This window comes from Syngnathoides biaculeatus, chromosome 8 (genome assembly GCF_019802595.1).
Source record: "Syngnathoides biaculeatus isolate LvHL_M chromosome 8, ASM1980259v1, whole genome shotgun sequence".
Lineage (NCBI taxonomy): Eukaryota > Metazoa > Chordata > Actinopteri > Syngnathiformes > Syngnathidae > Syngnathoides > Syngnathoides biaculeatus.
The window spans coordinates 20,159,731-20,177,531 of NC_084647.1; the positions used below are offsets into that span (position 1 = coordinate 20,159,731).

The 17,801-nt window shown below is 40.6% G+C and overlaps 4 protein-coding genes across 7 annotated transcripts in view; 2 read left to right on the forward strand and 2 right to left on the reverse strand.

Moving 5' to 3' along the window:
• megf6 (multiple EGF like domains 6) overlaps positions 1–4,599 on the reverse strand; it is a 45,572-nt gene extending 40,973 nt beyond the window's left edge. The window contains exons 1-4 of the mRNA XM_061826559.1: positions 4,412–4,599; positions 2,826–2,960; positions 2,629–2,738; positions 2,312–2,416 (exon numbers count right to left, since the gene is read on the reverse strand). Coding sequence (XP_061682543.1) covers positions 2,312–2,416; positions 2,629–2,738; positions 2,826–2,960; positions 4,412–4,491 — 430 coding nt within the window. The 5' untranslated portion in view covers positions 4,492–4,599. The remainder of the gene's footprint in view (positions 1–2,311; positions 2,417–2,628; positions 2,739–2,825; positions 2,961–4,411) is intronic.
• Positions 4,600–5,489: 890 nt separating this feature from the next.
• On the forward strand, positions 5,490–11,805 carry mffa (mitochondrial fission factor a). 4 transcript variants are annotated; one of them, XM_061826556.1, is made up of 8 exons: positions 5,490–5,705; positions 6,308–6,525; positions 7,343–7,512; positions 7,631–7,722; positions 8,475–8,639; positions 10,465–10,521; positions 10,700–10,806; positions 10,886–11,805. In XM_061826556.1, exons 2-8 carry the CDS (start codon positions 6,312–6,314, stop codon positions 10,930–10,932), a joined length of 852 nt encoding a protein of 283 aa, XP_061682540.1. In that variant the 5' UTR covers positions 5,490–5,705; positions 6,308–6,311; the 3' UTR covers positions 10,933–11,805. The 4 variants fall into 4 exon arrangements, with proteins under 4 accessions (XP_061682540.1, XP_061682539.1, XP_061682541.1 ...); XM_061826555.1 differs by having other exon boundaries at positions 10,700–10,784; positions 10,886–11,803; XM_061826557.1 differs by lacking the exon at positions 8,475–8,639 and having other exon boundaries at positions 10,700–10,784; positions 10,886–11,802.
• A 160-nt stretch (positions 11,806–11,965) lies between these two features.
• Positions 11,966–14,443, reverse strand: dnaaf1 (dynein axonemal assembly factor 1). The gene is made up of 2 exons (XM_061826553.1): positions 13,517–14,443; positions 11,966–12,664 (listed from the first exon to the last, which is right to left on the reverse strand). The coding sequence occupies exons 1-2, from the start codon at positions 14,421–14,423 to the stop codon at positions 11,997–11,999; spliced, it is 1,575 nt and encodes a 524-aa protein (XP_061682537.1). The 5' UTR covers positions 14,424–14,443; the 3' UTR covers positions 11,966–11,996.
• Positions 14,444–14,579: 136 nt separating this feature from the next.
• Positions 14,580–17,328, forward strand: mrpl44 (mitochondrial ribosomal protein L44). The gene is made up of 4 exons (XM_061826554.1): positions 14,580–14,764; positions 15,199–15,667; positions 16,617–16,795; positions 16,883–17,328. Exons 1-4 carry the CDS (start codon positions 14,589–14,591, stop codon positions 17,055–17,057), a joined length of 999 nt encoding a protein of 332 aa, XP_061682538.1. The 5' UTR covers positions 14,580–14,588; the 3' UTR covers positions 17,058–17,328.
• The last annotated feature ends 473 nt before the right edge of the window (positions 17,329–17,801 follow it).

Genomic DNA, 17,801 nt, shown 5'->3' on the forward strand with positions numbered 1-17,801 from the left:
CCAATCGCAGGGCAGATGGAGACAAACAGCAGTCGCACCCACAATCACACCCCGGAGCAAGTTACAGTGTCCAATGAATGTATCTTTTTGGGATGTGGGAAGAAACTGGACTTCCCCAGGAAAACTCATGCAGGCACGGGGAGAACGTGCAAACTCCACACAGGGAGGGCTGGGATTGATCCCAGGTCCTCAGAAATGTGAGGCCAACGCTCTAGCCAGTTGCCCCACCGTGCCGCTCGAACAAGCACCAATCCCAACCAAAGACTAAGCAGTCAGGGCTCATAATTCACAGAAAATCTTTAAGAAAAGCCACTATGATTGAGAATATCATACAGCTGCACATCAAAAATCCCATTCAAGTAGATGTTGCCAAAGTAAGTGGTTAAGAAGGCGTTTTGAAGAGAAACGAAAGAGTCGTGCCGTGATCAAAACCATGTGCATGCTGTCACTTCACATAATAGCTGTCCCTGATACTGGACCGTAAATTTGCAAATAACAGGAGACAAAGACTTATTTTGAAATATAACTGGCACACAAATATATGTATGGCCCACATCAGTGTATGTTTTCGCGTGTGTGGCTGACATAAATTAAGAAAAGTGCCATTTGGTGTTCACAACGTAGCGCTCATGGGGCTTTGCTGGAGTGAAAAAAATAATAAAGCAAGTCTTTATGTGAACTGTCGAGTATTAGAATATCATATTGGATGATATCATTCCATTTTATTTGTATTAATTTAATTATGCATTGACAGAATAAATGAAGAGGGAACATTGGTATTTAGCTATTTCATAACTATCCCACCGAAAAAACTTAACTTTACTATATTAATACGGCACGGTGGGGCAGCTGGTAAAGTGTTGGCCTCACAGTTCTGAGGATCCTGGTTCGATCCCGGCCCTGCCTGTGTGGAGTTTACATGTTCTCCCCGTGCTTGCGTGGGTTTCCTTCGGGCACTCCGGTTTCCTCCCACATTCCAAAAACATGTAACATCAATTGGACACTCTAAATTGCCCCGAGGTGTGATTGTGAGTGCGGCTGTTTGTCCCCATGTGCCCTGCGATTGGCTGGCAACCAGTTGAGTGTGTAGCCCGCCTCCTGCCCGCTGACAGCTGGGATAGGCTCCAGCACTCCCCGTGAAACTCGTGAGGATAAGCGACAAAGAAAATGGACGGATGGACTTGAATATCATCACTAACCGAAATCAAAATATCAAAGTTTAACCAATTCTCTCAAGTACTTTAAGAGCTCTTTTTCCTTTTTCACATCATAGGAGCATACACGAACAGGTTTGTGTGTACATACAGTACACCCTGCATATGAATAGCAGGTGTGTTTGATTTAGTAGCGTTGTGAATCAAACTTGTTCAGACGTGAACTCAGCAACTGGGGTGAGAGGTCAGCCGACGGGCAACAGGGAATTACTTGTTACTTTAATAAATACTCACTACACGAGTCACACAACTAACATAGAGAGCTGCTTTTTGTAACTTTCAATTGTGATTGTGTGTCATAACAGCAACCAGCCAGATCATGTTATTCTACATAAGTACTGCATATAGTACATGAAAGTTGTATTGTAAACTCACAAATGAGCATCATACCAAGTTTCAAGTGCTATTACAAAGTTTTTACTATAACTGCACATTTTTCTACTCAGCCGCATTCATTATAAATCTGTCCAGAGAAATGAGACAAGGAGAAGCACTTTATCACAAAAAAATGTGAGTGATCACTGAGGTGGACTGACGCCTTTGAATGGGTGAAAGACAAACTCCTCGAAATCCAATCGTTCACTCCAGTGTGTGAAAAGCAAATAATTGACATCAAAACATTCACAAACAGACAGCTGCCGCAAACAAACGACACACGTGTGACATGTTGTCGCAAATAAAGTTGCCCGTTTCAGTGGTGGCTGAGCTTAGCACTGTAGATTTTAAAGCAACCAGACTCAGCAGAACCAGAACCTTCAAAGTAAACCGCCACCTCTCGAGAATTTCTACCACTTTTAAGAGCCAAGAGACCCAGAGGGAAACGCCAAAGTCACGGAAGTAGACCTGAACGTGAAGCTTCAGCGATATATTGTCCTGTTAAAAAGATTACGCACGGAAAAAGCTGTGCTATAAAAACAATGTCAAATCTCCAATAGTTGAACCGTCGTTATGGTATACTACAGCATTATTTACAACAACAGAGGAGTTCAGGGTATAATCCGTCTTTCGCCCAAAGTTAGCTGGGATGGGCTATGGCGCTCCCACCCCCGTTGTGAGGATAAGCAGCTTGGGAAATGAAAATGAGAGTTGAAACTTACCATATTGGCATCTCGGCCCTTTGAAGCCTTTTGGGCAGTGACATATATGATCCCCAATCTCCGCACATCGACCTCCATTAAAACACATACTGGCACTGCATACTCCTGTAACATATAATAATGTGTAATACGTGTCATGTATAATAACTTATAATAACGTGACATCATGAGCCATTTTTGCTTTACATCATGTATAATTTACCTTGTGCAGTTAAAACAGTGTATAGTTATGTTTGGTTGCGTTTTGTTTTTTTATTTGGGGTTGGGTCTGTCACTGGGAAAACTTTTTAAAATGATATTAAAATGCTAATACTCACTATTTAAACAGCCAGGTTCGCCATCTCTTTGAGTCCAACCAGGGCAGCACTTGAAAACTGTGCGCATATGCGTCCTGTACATTTGTCTGTACGCCGTGTAGTACGTTGTCCTGCGGAGATCAGTTTCGCTTACATAGTTGCAATGGTTACATTTCACCATGGCGTTTTTCGATGGTGGACAACGTAGCGGTTCTCACCTCCTCTCATGACCCATGCACCATTTGTGGCCTGCGCAGGCCTGCTTCCACACCTTCACCATGCGTGTAAAAGCCTGAACGCAAGGCTGAGGGCTCCACAAAAGAGACATCTCCTGGTCGGCACAAACATTGGGCCTGCAACGCAGACAAAGATGTACACAGAAAAAATATCAGTGTCTTCTTCTTCTTTTCCTTTCGGCTTGTCCCGTTAAGGGTCGCCACAGCGTGTCATCTTTTTCCATCCAAGCCTATCTCGCGCATCCTCCTCTCTAACGCCCACCCCCACCCGAAGCACCTTGTGATGTAATTGCAACTTCAAGCAACGTTTAAGCGGTTGCTCCCCTGGTGACGCCCGGCAACAGTAGGATCTTGAGGTCGCTTCCTGATTAATATTCCATTTTCACATCACAATCACGGAATCCCTGGATCGGCACAACTTGTCGACCACGAAGATGAAGAGTTGTGATTGTAAATATTGAACCGTCGTAACATTTAACATTCAGCTGAAGTGAAATAGAATATTATGTGCGTGAATGAGAGGGGCGGAGGAGGAAGAGTGAAGCTTCAGGGAGAAGAGTAGCGAAGGTGGACGACTTCAAATACTTGGGACTCAACAATACAGATATTGCAAAGTTTGTTAAATTTATGCTATTGTTTATTATTCCCAGGAGATTGGGTTCAAAAAACTCCACACTACAGCAAAAATGAATTGCTCAGGATAATCCATTACAGGTACCGGAGGACTGAGGCTTTTGCTGACATCGAAAAATGCTAAAATTATAACCGATTGGGATGTGTGCACATACCCAATCCTGCTTGATCCCCATTTGATAAACATTTACAAACACGAACAACACTCTGCAAAATGCAATACAAAAAGCCCAAATAAATAAACTATTAACTCTTTAATCATGACAAAAAAGTGTTTTTCTCCATTCAAGCTTATATTGCGAACGACATACATGCACAGGCAGTCCAGCACAATGTGTTAAACTGCCATTAAATAGGTCGCATCGGTTGAAGTTACTAGTACTGCATCCTTTACTAAGCAGCCAAGGTCCTCCGCTACCAACCATCTGGCACTAATTCAAAGCAGCCTGAAGTTAATTAGAGGAAGTGTTCAGCTTTGCCTGTCATTAAAACTCACAACATTTATTTTAATAGACGTCTGTTGCCGAGACATTATACTTTAAAGAGAAATTTATAAGGGAAGGCATACAAGAGTCAGCAAATAACACGAGATCAGGATCAACGTCATCATCATGTATGTGTCACACACACATATACACTCTGCTAAAAAAAATTTCTATACAACATTTTTTAAGAATTTCTAAAGAACTATAGAACTTTAGGACCCAAGTCCAAGTCTTTCTATAGAAATTCTATTGTTCTGTAGAAATTCTAGAAAAACACAGCCAAAGTTCTATAGAAAAAGTTGTTCTGTACAAACTTCTATAGAATTTTATAGATTTCTATAGAAATGTTTTTAAACATTTCTATAGAAATCACTTCAGATGTGTTAATTTGTTCAACATTATTATTTGTATTCATTGAACAAGTTAACTCTGTCATAACCTGCTACTTACATGCCGAGGTGCAGTTCCAAAGAGTCCGCGTGCAAGGTGCTGAATGATATCAGGGACAAAATGAAAATGTCTGTCAACATATTTTCTGCCGGTCAGGAAGGCGAAATAATCAAATGGATGGCAGCGCGAAGCCTCTGGAGCCATCAAATGAAGAACACGCGCACATTGAAGCAAGACAATCCGTTTTGAGGCATAAGGCTCTAATAGTTGATGCTTTTTTTGTTTGGTTGTTTGGTTGTTTTTCCCCCGTCGTGCGCTCCCGACGTGGGTTCGCGTCCGCTGTGTGAGAGCATGAAGGTCGACGTCTCATGTCAACAGGTTTTAGTGGCTGCGCCTAAACGCACCACCCACAGACACACTGGGGCTTGCTTACCTACTTGCGGTTGCACTGGCACGGAAAACTGGAGTTTAGAGATTAGATTAGATAGATAGATAGATAGATAGATAGATAGATAGATAGATAGATAGATAGATAGATAGATAGATAGATAGATAGATAGATGATAGATAGATAGATAGATAGATAGATAGAGATAGATAGATAGATAGATAGATAGATAGATAGATAGATAGATAGATAGATAGATAGATAGATAGATAGATAGATTTCTCAAGGTGAACAATGCAATAAACCAACTTTTTTTTTTTTTTTTTGTATTAGGATGCACCTGGAGATGTGAAATGAATTGCGCTAACTACAAAAATAATTAAAAAAAAATCCTCTGCAAAGCACAAAGAGGAAAAACTAAGTTTAACATTGCATATTTTGTTTCATGTCATGATCTGACTACACTATTCGTCACAGTTTATTTAACAAATACGAGTGTGTTTTTTTACACGAAGCCGCTGCCCTCGCCAATAAAATGTTTATAAACATTCAGTGACTTTGTTACTCTGTTTTGATGATTTGTCGTTTTAATATATGATGTAACAACATAATATTGATTGATAGTGTTCAAAGTGATCTCATACTATTGTACAAGTGTACCCAATGTTGTGGTTTTTGACTTCACACGTACAACTTTGTTCGTTCATACGTTTGTGCTTTTAATTTGAGCGGTCGCCGCTGTAGCGTCACTTCCGCGGAGATGAGGAGTTTCCTGTCCTACGGAGCACACGACAGGATGATCGAGGGTTCCTTTCCGACGGCACAAAAATTTGCTTGTTGCTGCTACGTGATTGCTGCATTTTACTCGCACGGATCCGCCGTGGATTTTATTTTTTCTCACACGACTCGGGATCTTTTTCAGTAAATATTTCAAGGCAATAGCTGCCTGAACAAGAGCACAAATAGGTGAGAAACATGCTCGAACTCTCCGCCACCGCTGACAGTGGCGCAAACGCTAGCCGTCTTGTTTAGTGTTATAAGTGCACAGTTAAACTGCCCAAAGTTTTTACAGCTGTCAGATTTTGTAAATATCAGATGCCAGAATCCATAACTATCACTCGCATTCAATCGATTTTTTTGGTGTAAATATTTACGTATTGTAGTTTCAGCAAGTTTGAGGGTGACCGCTATTGTAGCAAGCAAAGCTATTAGGAAGCAACATAAATTGCAAGAAATTACCTGATTTTCACGTCATTATTGTCATCGATTTGATCTCCCTTACGAATTTTTCCGCCAACCATTTATATACAACTGTAAAGTTCCTGATAGATGTTGATTTTTGTGTCCGTGCACTGTTCTACATCTGATAATCTTCCGTTGAGTTTGTCAAGGGACTGTTGTTTTTATTTTGTGAGTTGTTTTTACCTCACACGTTGTCACCCAGGTCTATATGTAGAATATTGGGATGTGAATATCATAGTTAGTCCATTACGATGCATAATATCGCTATTTACTGTATGATAACTAACGGTGCCAGTCAAAAGTTGACTTTATATTTGTTTCAACAGCCAAATGAACGGCGCAACATTCCCCTCTCCCATTGCCGAGATGGCAGAAATTAACCGCATCCACTACGACCTGGAGTACACGGAGGGGATCAGTCAAAGGATGCGCATACCTGAGATGCTTAAAGTGGCCCCACAAGGCCAGGAGGACTCCAGTGTCAACCCGCAGCAGCTTCCTCACAGTGTTACAATGCAGGTCCCGGAAAGAATTGTTGTCTCAGGTCTGTGTGCTTGTTTACGTCATCATGAAAAATAGTTTCATTTGAAAGCAGGGGTAATTGCTTTGTTAGTTATTTGACACAATTGTATTCATTGTTCAAACAATTCATGGATTATTTGGATTATTAGAAATGCTTTCCTCTCCACTCTGCGTAGTTGATCTAGCATTAGCGATAGCCATAGGTTTGCTTAGCAGCTAGGAACAAAATTAATAATTTAAAAGCGACATGACATCGATTTGAAGGAGGATTGATAGTTTTGGGTTTTTGTTTTCTTGTCTTCAAAATAGCTGGGATGAGAATGTTCCGCCGATCGGCGGATTTCCGACCATTCTCGAGATAAGCGCAAATCCGTTGAGAAAATTTCAGGGTGGGGTGGTGGTGGAGGTAGTTTCCTCCTGGATATTTTTTGCTCCTATTGGAACACAGAGTACACAGCACTTTGTCGGGAATGTCTAGTTTTTGTGTGTGTTCGGTTAGACATGTTGATACCATGCACTCTGTGTTCCAACGGGAGCAAAAAATATCCAGGAGGAAACTACCCCCGCCTCCATCGACAGACATTTTCAGTGTTTTTCCAAATTGGTCATTCTCATCCCTGAAATAGGCTTACATTTTTTAAATGACTAAATACTCCCACTACCTTTCGTAATGGACGAAGACAAACAAAATTTGGAACCACTAACTTGCACAATTGGAAGGGACATATCTCAGTTTTGCTTTTTCAAAGCTTACATTAAGTTCTTAAGAGTATCACTGTTTTGGTTTCAGTATTTGTCTCCTTACAGGCTTAGCTCGTAATACTTCCTTTTTACTTCAGGAGACAGCGATGACAACCAGTTTTCAAGACCGAGAGACCTGGATTTAATCCAGTCAACGCCATTAGAGGCCTTGTCCCTAAAAACGCCTCCAAGAGTACTCACACTCAGTGAGCGGCCTCTTGACTTCCTGGAGGAGGATCACAGAGCAGCTCCAGAAAGTGAGGCCACGGTAAGTGATAAAGCAATCCAACCTGTTCCATTACAGTGTGGGAAAATCAATGACAAAAAAGCTAAATTTGGATTTACAGTAAACTTTAGTCTCTCATAAATGTCATAATTTGTTTTAGCTGCGGCCCCAAGGGCGATCTAGACGAGAACGCTCCGCTAGTGAGAATGCAGCCGTCCGTCACAGCAGTCAACTGATGCATAACGATTCAGCGTGAGTATTTTTTCAGCCTTTGGTACTCCGTCCTTCTTGCATGCTGCATCTTTTTTTCCTGCTTCTTTCCACTTTCATCTTTGCCCTTTTTGTGTTAGTGACGTTAAGGTCTTTAGCGCCTGATGGGAAGCGTCTGTTATTGTTGGCATTGTTTTTCCTCCAATAATCCATGAAAATTCTTGTCACACATCCACTGCAATGTAATTCAGAATAATAGTTAAGAAAAACGCATCAAATATTTTGCCATCTGTAAAACCCAATTTTGGAAAAAGTCCAAATGAACACAGTTTCACTCCATAATCCCTTTTTCCTAGCACATATGAGTTTACGGGGTTTTTTTTTTGTTAGGGGTGGGGTTGGCTTTTGCTTTGTTTGCTGTGCAGTTGCTACAGTAAAACCCTTACTTGGCCATTTAGAATAAACATTGCCATTTTTTGTTGACCGTGATCACATCATTCTGACAAATGAATGCATGTGAGAGCTCTTAATTAAAATTCAAATAAGGCCTCCAATTTGCATGTCATCCCCCTGGCTGTTTGTGCTTGGTGCTTTGGATGTCACAAAATCTTCACACGCTATTTAGCACTGTTGTGTTATTAACGCCGCTGTAGAATTGACAAATTTGAGCGTAGTTCCTTTTCCTCATTTCTCTCCCCTCCCCTGTCCCCCCCCTGTTTCCTTCTCTCTTTTCCCGTCTCCTTTCCTTATTATTTTCTCTAAATTGGCTGTTCTAAATGGTTGCCTCCAAGCAGTGCAACAGCCTCCCCCCCAGCCACTCTTCACTTCCCTTCCCCTCCCACTGTGGCTGAAGAAGAACACAACTTGTACAGCGCTAGTGGCGTTTTATCTTTCCTCCAGTCCACTACACGTCGGGCCTACCAGCAGGTCCTTGAGGTCTTGGATGAAAACCCTCGCAGGTGACCTCCCAATTGCCGCAATCTTTCTTTCGGCCAATGAGGAGAGAGCTTTACACAGCTAGACACTGGTCGCTATGCGTTTACTAGCTGACCAGAAGTTCACATTCCACGTTACACTGAAGATGACAGAGTTGCATGCATGGAGTAAATTTTTGAAGAATACAATGCAGAATTTAGTAAATCATCAAAAATATTCTCACAAAACTCAAAGCAATAGTTCAAAACATAACTAACTAACCTGTCTAACCTTCACTAACAATATTAATATTGTATTGTATAATAATACTCAAGTCATATTCATCTAAGTGTCCCGAACAAATACAAAATGTTTTTTTCTCTTTTAAGCGTCACTGAATGGTTGAAATTTAATGTAATTATACAAAGAATTGTCACGGGGTTGCTTTAAAGCAGGGGTGCTCAATGCGGTCAATCGTGACTGCGTGCCGGGAAAAAAAAAGAAAAAGCCATATTTTTCTGACCTTAAGCTCACCGCGCATGTGCAAACAATGCCACTTAGTACAGGAAAACACGCTAGTCAGCGAGTTACCCCCTATTTTAAGCCCTCACTTAAGAAATCTTATCAAACATGAGTATGGATGCTGGAGTAAAGAAGAAGACAAAAATATCCCTTTCTTACAGAATGGCAGGCGGACTTATTTTTCATGATGTCATTTTCGAAGTGAGTTTGCCTCATCTGCCAGTGTACTACCAATACCAAAGAAGGGAAATGTGGAGTGGCATTCTCGAACTGTTTATGGAAAAAAAAACGCCGACATTCTGCTGAAAAGCAAGCTGATAATGAGAAAAGTGAATGAACTAAGATCCCAACTGGCGCCCGCACACTTTTCAGACAATATAGTTCAACAGCGAAAGCCACCGAGAAGGTGTACAGCGACACGGCGCGGTGAAGCCATGGCTGATGTGTGGAAGGTCATGGAAAATTGTGTTTCTCACTGCAGTTGGACAGATCCACTGGCGTGAGTGACATATGGTGGTATGGTGTTTAGTGATCAACGTGATCTCAGATAGTTATAAAAAATGTTTATCGTTAACTATGTTGTGTTGTGCAATATTGGCTCATAGGGTTATGCAAGGCACACAAACATACATTTACACATAAAGAATCCTAATATATACTTATACTCATAAATATGTTTTGCATTTTTGTAGTGGGTAGATCTTTGTGACTTGGTCATTCTATTACATTATTGGTCATTCTAAAAAAAATAAAAAAAAAACACTTCCGCGCCCCCTCCCCTGTCGATTGCAAGAGGCTGGATGCTTGAGAAGTAGATCTTGGGGTAAAAAAAACAGTCTTGGCACCCCTGCTTTAAAGTGTAATTCTTATTTTCTGTTTGCCTTGTCAAAAAAGTGTTTTTGGAAACTGAAGTCATGTTAAAACCCTTCTGATAACATTGCATTTGTGTGCAATGTCATTTTTATGAGTGAAATTAGTCTTACCTTGAAAATTAACATTTTCCGTGGCATGTTATAATATAAATAAATTACACCAATTGCACTTTGGTAAAAATGAATTCCATTTCAAAGCCAAAACAACTTCTCGCCATCGGAATTTCAGATGTAAAATGGATTCAACTAAAATTAAGGCCTGCACACCGTAAAACTACAAGGTATTTTTCGACTAGTTTGGAAAGCATATAAAAGAAATGTAGAATTTAATTTGATGGGTCAGCCTTTGGGGGGAGGGGGTGTACGTCACAGAAGGGTATCCTCATTTGTGCTTTTGGGTGGCAATGTGCCTTGTGGAAGTTCTAGCTCTTATTTTCCCCTTTTTCCTCAAACCCGTATCTCCTCGCCCCTGTAGAAAACCATCACTGCGAGGGGGGTCAGCTTCGAGCTCCAACCCCCTGCATGAATCCAGGTAACATCACGTAGCACTGTTTTCTTGTTGTCCTCTCCCTTTACCCACCCTTTCCTGTTACTCTCATTAATTGCACCATTTGTCTTGAGATCATTGAATGAAATTGCATGCACAATGTTTCGTGAAGTATATTGAAAATATTTAATGTGGGGCATTTATTGTGCAACGGCTGTTTAAGGCTTGCATTAGCAACATATGAAGGCTCTCTGGATGGAGGATCCGACGACATGACAGTTGTAGATGCAGCAACACTTCGACGACAGGTTGGGTCTTCGCTACAACATTGTCAGTATTTAGTGTCGAAAAGCATTTCTTGAAAAAAAAAAGCTGACAATTTTTTTTTTTTTTAACTTTTGATTTGTAGCTTATCAAGTTGAATCGACGTCTCCAGCTCCTGGAAGAGGAGAATAAGGAGCGAGCAAAACGGGAGATGATCCTGTACTCCATCACTGTCGCGTTCTGGCTCGTCAACACTTGGGTGTGGTTGAAACGTTAAAGTACATTCAGTATTACTGGCATAACTCAATATATCCCTATGCTGTGTGTGACATTTTACACTTGCTGAGATCTGAGCAAGACCATAGCCTATTGCACAATGCACTTGTGTTTTGTTTGGTTTATTTAATATATGTACAGTTTTTTGTACGTTTTTGTTTGTTTTCTGCTTTGCCATATTTTGTTTTTAAATACAAATGTTGAGCAACCATAAGCATGACTTGTAAATATATATATATATCGTTTTAGGAAGCAATGCCATATTTTGTTTTAAATAGAAATGTGAAAGAGAGCTAGACAGAACTTGTAAATATGTATTGCTTTAGAAAGGAATTAATAAAATACATCTTGAGTTTACCAAATGAAATATGAACCTATAATGTGTGTCTAATTAGGTTACATATACTGTATATTTTAGAGTATTATAGTGAATGTTAAGAGTCAACACACTCCCTTGCAAATGTCTTCTTTTTGTGATAGTCCCATGAAAAAAATATTGGTCCCCTTCTCAATCTTTTTTTAATAGGTTTTCAAGCATGAATGGCCTTTTTAAGGTCATGCCACCGGATTTTGACAAGGCTGCTCAAAAAACTTTTTTTTAAGCCGTTCGGAATTGCTGTGTTTTGGCTTGTTCTCATGCAGCCGAACCCAAGCGCGCTTAAGCTTGAGGTCAAAAACTGATGGCTGAGCTCTGCTTCTGCTTCTGAATTACTTGGATAAAGAGCAGAATCCATGGTTCCATCAATCACAGAAAGTTGTTTAAGCCCCAAGAACCAAATAAGCCCAAGACAAGAAACAAACTGGAAAATATATTAAAAGTTTCACAAATCTGAAATGTGTCATTTTATTTGTCGTGTGATTTATATTATATAACATTGTGAATGCTGACATTTTCAAGTGTTTATTTAATGCGGGTACTCATTTCTACCACCAGGCTCCTGGTGTACTTGCTAAATTCTAAAAAAACAAAGTCTCCCATTTTATAGCTCTTCAATCAGGCAGCGTGTTGGAACTGATCTTGGACTTGCTTTTAATTTTGTATTTTGTTCTGAAGCATCCCTATCTTCTGTGTATATTAATAATGATTGATTAGAAGTTGTAAATGACTTGGATGCACTCAAGCACACCGGATTAGCAGGACTAAGAGGTGTGACTTCCCTGACTGATTCTTCCTCACTGTCTTCCCCTGAGATGACTTCTATTCTTGGTCTCGACATCACCTGGGAAGACATTTCTGAGACGTCTGACTCCAGATCCTCAAGGTCGGGCAGATCGTCGACATGTAGCGGTCTGGTGAGTGGAATGGTTTCCAGTTGCTCTGCATCCACCGCTTCAGTCACAAGCGGGCCAGGACCGTGTGACGATTTGGGTGACGCCATGCTGACCAAAGGAAGTTGTGTCATGTTCACTTCTTCCCCTACATCATCACCTTGAACCACACACTCTGGTTGTTCTCTATTATTGTCCTCTGGTGTTTCTTCGTGTAATTGCACATCATATTTCTCTGACTCGGAATTGTTTGGTTGTTTTGTGTGGGGCTGCTCTTTCATTTGGTTTTGCAAAAAGTCCACGTGGGCATCCAAGGTGTCCTGAACAAAGACTTGCCTTTTCTCATTTAGTGTTTCCTCGCAAGAAGTCTCGGTTTCACCTGAGATTAAAGAGAGACCTTTATTTGCCAAGCATGTTATATGTCAGCAGTAGTGTGCTATACAACTATGAAGCAAAAAAGAAAAAAAAAGGACACTAAACAAAATACAGATTTAGGTTAGACACACAAATGTACCAAGTACAGAATGAAGGTAAGGTTGGTTTATACTTCTGACTTCTTTCGGTACATGTAAATGATCAAGTATGTGTAAGCGGGAAACGTATTTCCAGTTTGTGTTCATTATTTCTCCTCAAGTTACTTTATTATCCTACTTTCCGATTGAATTGATGCAATTTGTTAATCATGATGTAGGGACTGCTACTATTAATGTCTTGATCAACGACCGCAGTAATATTAATCATCTGTGTGCCAATGTTCTTTCAGTTTAGGGTTAATGTTGTACAAAGTGCCAGGAAAATATGTTGTTTTTAGTATAGTGGGGGCTGGGGAAATATAGAAAGTAATGATCACAATTATTTTGATGATAGCATTTTTTGACCATTAGAAGCGATTACGATTACATTTCAATCGCCCTGTCCTTGGTTGTGTGTATGTGTGTGTTTTGTTTTATCATTTAAGTGCATAGTTATCAAATGAATGACAATGACAGAATGATTGAATTTGACAAAGCTGTATCATCATGCAAACTGCCTTCAAATGAATACTGGTGAATTATGACCCTTGGGTCTATCTTTAAGGTCAACGTCAATTTATTATATGTCCAAAATTGGATTTTGAAAAAAGTGTAAACTTTGGCAAGTACAAATCTCTGAAGCCTGCTATTGTTTTTGTGCATCTCGGAAAGATGAAAAAGCGTGCAAATAAATGTGTATGAGTAGTAAAAGCGCTGACCTCTGTCAAGGTCGTCTTTCAGGCGTTGCCTCTCCTGGGCTTTCTTTCGTATTATTGCCAAGGCATCCAAGCCTTCCTGGATTTTTCTCCTTTCTCGCGTGTTCCATCGTTCCCTCTCCTTGCGTTCCTCCTCAATCCCACCAAGTGCCCAAGCCTCAGCACAAGCCTTGTCTTTCGGGAAAACGGGCCTGTCGTCGAGGAAGGTAAGCTGCTTGAGGCGGACGATCAAGGTCTTTCTGTAGTTGGGGATCTTTTTCACAACTTCATTTCCCATCAAGTTCAGGACTCGTAGATCTGGCATGTCTTCGAGCACATGAATAATATCAGGATCGTTTAATAGGTTGTGAGACAGATCCAGCACACTGATGGAGCGACACTGACTCAGATGCTCTATGTCGCCAATTCTTTCGAGTTTGTTATGGGCAATTTGCAGAGTATTGAGATTCGGAAGGCAGGAAATGTTCTCAATGGTCTGTATGTAATTATTGGAGACATTTAGAGTGCAGAGGCTTTTCAGCGACTCAAGATTTTCCAGCTTGTGTATCAGGTTCTGCTGAAGAAACAGACAGCGAAGGTCAACCTGTGCATTTAGATTCCCGATTTGATGCAGGCCGTTGCTTTCTAACCAAAGACACTTCAATCCTGTGTAATCTTCTAAATTTTCGATGGTGTTAAAACCTTTGAAATGCAGATACAAGGTGTCATTCAGGCACGGTGTTGAGTAGAGCTTGTACTGCTTACAGTGGTCTTTTAAAAATGTCTTGGTCATCCGCGGGCCTGACTGCTTTCCATGTTCTCTCTTTTCCTCAGGTCCATCTTGCATTGCGGCAACTTGAGAGGATGTTTGTTTGTCTCCAAATTCCGTTTCAATGGCTGTTGACGCGCTGTCATCTGATCCAGGCATCATTGTTTAAAAATAAAAATGTTCACTGCTGTGCAGTTCAATCAGCGATTGACTCAATGTGTTAGTTGATGGTTTTGTTCCCAAGGTAACGCACCGCCGAATCGGCCACAGTCGCTTGTTTCCCATCGGACATGTTTCGCTGACGTACGCCTCCGTCAAAGTACCAGCATGGCGTCAGTGGTTATTCTTAATCGGGGTGCGTTGACTTTAGGGACATACTGCCAACATGTGAATTGGAATGTCACAGTCACGCAGGTTCGAGGGGTAAAACGCTGGATGAAGGCCTACACTCTACTTATGGCACGAAAGCTAAAGGTTGAAGGTCCGCCACCGCCGAAACCGAGGTGAGGCTAATGTCGGCTAAAACATGTTTCTTGGAGATCACCGCAAGGGACAGTGACGATAGTGATTGGTTCGTCGTTGAGTATTTATTTAACTCGTCATGCAATTCGTGCTTTAAATATTATCCTGCATTGTTTTGTGATTTCCAGGGGAACTCGTGAGAACCGTGACTTTTATCGAGCGAGCTCGTCTGCAACCCTGCTAACTCTGTCAGGGTCAATCAAACTGAACATGATTCTTATATCTTTGTGAGGTTGTTTTGAATCACTTGCTCCTTCGGCTGCAAGTCTCAATTTGGATAGTTTTAATTCCAAGTTGTCGTTTTTTCTAACTTTGTATTAAGGGGACAATAAGCTACATGATTTTGTGTTTTTTTTTTTTTTTTTTTTTTTTATGCTTTCTGATCAGGGACATGTGTGCTTTTTTTTCTTTCCAGATCTCAAAAGCCAAATTGGGATTACCATGCTGAGGTTCAGGCTTTCGGCAGCCGCCTCCATGAGAACTTTTCCTTGGAGCTACTGAAAACAGCATTCATAAATCCATGTTACCTGCAGGCGGAAGAGAGCAGGAGACAAGAACTGGGCATGGACTCTGAAGTCACAGCTCTTGCTCTGCAACATAATGTCGAGTTGAGCACACAGGGTGATGCCTTCACGAAAAGCTTCCTTACCGATTGGTGCAGGGCAAACTTTCCCAGTCTGCCAACACAAGGGGTGGAGAGTGTCGTGGGTCATCTCACTAGTGTCGAGCTACTAAGCAATGTTGCTCGAAATCTTGGCGTTGAGGATCTAACCATGAGTTTGCAATTCCCTGTCCCGGACAATGTGCTTTATTCAACATTCATGGCAGTGATTGGAGCGCTTCATGAAAGCAGTGGAAAAGAGCGCACAGGATATTTCCTTAGGGTAAGTGGATCAGTCAATCAGTTCACAGAATGAGGTTGAGCCCTTTGTTTAGCTTGTCTGTTTGGGGAGGAAAAAGTGTTTTCCCCCTTTATGATATTTTTAATTTTTAGCATGTTTGTCACTTAAATTTTCCCATTATCAAACTAATTTAAATATTAATCATATACAATGAGTAAATGCAAATGGCACAAAAGTGTCACCACATTTCAGAAAAAGAACATAGCAACTGTAAAATGTGTCAGTAGTGTTGTGGTCTGGGGCTGTTTAGTTGCTTCAGGACCTGGACGACTTGCTGTGGTAAATGGAACTATCAATTCTACCGTCTACCAAAACAACCCTGAAGGGAAATGTCCTGCCATCTGTTCGTGACCTCAAGCTGAAATAAACTTGGGTTCTGAAGCAGCATAGTGATCCCAAAACACCAGCAATTCCGCCTCAGAATTGCTGAAGGGAAACAAAATGAAGACTTTGGAGTGGCCTAGTCAAAGTCCAGACCGGAATCCTATTTAGATGCTGTGGCATGACCTTAAAAATGTAGTTCATGCTTAAAAACCCTCCATCCATCCATTTTTTGACTGTGGCTGATTTACAACAATTCTCCAAAAATGAGTGGCCCGAATTCCTTCAAAGTGCTGTAAGAGTCTCATTGGAGGTCTTGGCAAATGCTTGATTGCAGTTGTCGCTACTAAAGGTGGCCAAAATTTTTAGGTTTGGCCAAAAATCACTATGTAGGTTTGGATTGTTTTCCCCCTTTGAAAATTAAGCCCTTTATTTAAAAACTGCATTTTCTGTTTCCTTGTGTTGTCTTTCACTAAAACTGAAGTTTGTTTGATGATGGGAAACATCTAAGTGTAACAAATTTACAAAAAAGAAATTAGGGAGGGGGCAAATGATTTTTCAAAGCACTGTGTTTCTCTTCTCATGGATTTGTTCATCTTCTCAACTTTAGGATTTCCTAGTTTCGCAGCTAATAGGAAAAGACCTGTTTGATATGTGGACAGTGGTCAATCCTATGGGAGTTCTGGTAGAGGAACTGAATAAGAGAAACATCCCCCTTCCAGAGCCCCGCCTGATCAGGTCTGCTGGGTCCAGCACTGTCCTTCCGCTGTATTTCGTTGGGTTGTACAGGTATGAGTACCTCTATTAGCATCAGATTTTTTTTAAAATGCAGTTTTATGTTTTATTAATTCGTTTTCCTCCATCGTTGACATGAAGTGATAAGAAGCTCCTGGCCATGGGCCCAGGTGAGACGCTTACTGCAGCAGAGGAGGAGGCAGCTCGGGTGGCTCTGCGGAAACTCTTTGGCTACACTGAGGACCGCAGACCCTTTGACTTTAGTCCACAACCACAGCATGAGCATCCTTTACTTCAATCAGTCAGCAGCAGTTAAGAAAGCAAGAACATCTTCCCTACTCAGTGAAAGAAATCAAAATGATGTACTTACTTGGATTATTTTACTTGTGGTATTTAAATGTACTGTGTATATATAAAAAAAACATGAATAGGTTTTGTATTCACTTTGGGAATACATGAACGAAAAAATATTGCTTGCCGTGGGTGATTAGAAACTTGACTTTTCTTTATATTGAATATACAATGTAAATATTTACAATTGCAATTAGTTGTTTGTTCTCTGTGAATAAATTTTGGTTCTTCTGTAAGTCACTTATGATCATTAGCAATTGATAAGAAATTCCAATGTTTGGGGTTAGGTTTATGACGACTGGACCCAAGAGGTTTGAGAACTTAAAAAAAAATCTCTTGCTGCAGCGATAGTGCTATCCGCAAGATGGCACTGCTTTGTTCAAGCAAAATCATTAAGACGTAAAGGTAACAAGTTTGTACATGACTTGTCATTTCAGGAGTACAGTGCAGTACGTTATTGTAGCATTCTCACCTTTCCCCGAACACATCAATACTGACCGTTTGAAGAAAAAAAAATATTTACAAACAGCAAACCAAGCCTTCGGTAGTATCATCTGCTCATGAAACTAATATTCAATGCGCTTTATTTATAAGTGCCGCAGAATCCGGTATAAAAAATAAAAACAAGATGAAAACTACGTAAAATGAAAGTGAAAATCAAAATAAAATGCACTACTTACGCAGATATAGATCACATCATATAAATATG

What these genes read in the sequence shown, in the direction of transcription:
- mffa (XM_061826555.1), top strand. Translation starts at nt 6,312, where the DNA reads ATGAACGGCGCAACATTCCCCTCTCCCATTGCCGAGATGGCAGAAATT. An exon ending in AACCCCCTGCATGAATCCAG is followed by an intron (nt 10,522 to 10,699) that starts GTAACATCACGT and finishes CGGCTGTTTAAG; the next exon opens with GCTTGCATTAGCAACATATG. An exon ending in CAGCAACACTTCGACGACAG is followed by an intron (nt 10,785 to 10,885) that starts GTTGGGTCTTCG and finishes TTTGATTTGTAG; the next exon opens with CTTATCAAGTTGAATCGACG.
- dnaaf1 (XM_061826553.1), bottom strand. Translation starts at nt 14,423, where the DNA reads ATGATGCCTGGATCAGATGACAGCGCGTCAACAGCCATTGAAACGGAA. An exon ending in GAAAGACGACCTTGACAGAG is followed by an intron (nt 12,665 to 13,516) that starts GTCAGCGCTTTT and finishes CTTTAATCTCAG; the next exon opens with GTGAAACCGAGACTTCTTGC.
- mrpl44 (XM_061826554.1), top strand. Translation starts at nt 14,589, where the DNA reads ATGGCGTCAGTGGTTATTCTTAATCGGGGTGCGTTGACTTTAGGGACA. An exon ending in GCACAGGATATTTCCTTAGG is followed by an intron (nt 15,668 to 16,616) that starts GTAAGTGGATCA and finishes TCTCAACTTTAG; the next exon opens with GATTTCCTAGTTTCGCAGCT. An exon ending in TATTTCGTTGGGTTGTACAG is followed by an intron (nt 16,796 to 16,882) that starts GTATGAGTACCT and finishes GTTGACATGAAG; the next exon opens with TGATAAGAAGCTCCTGGCCA.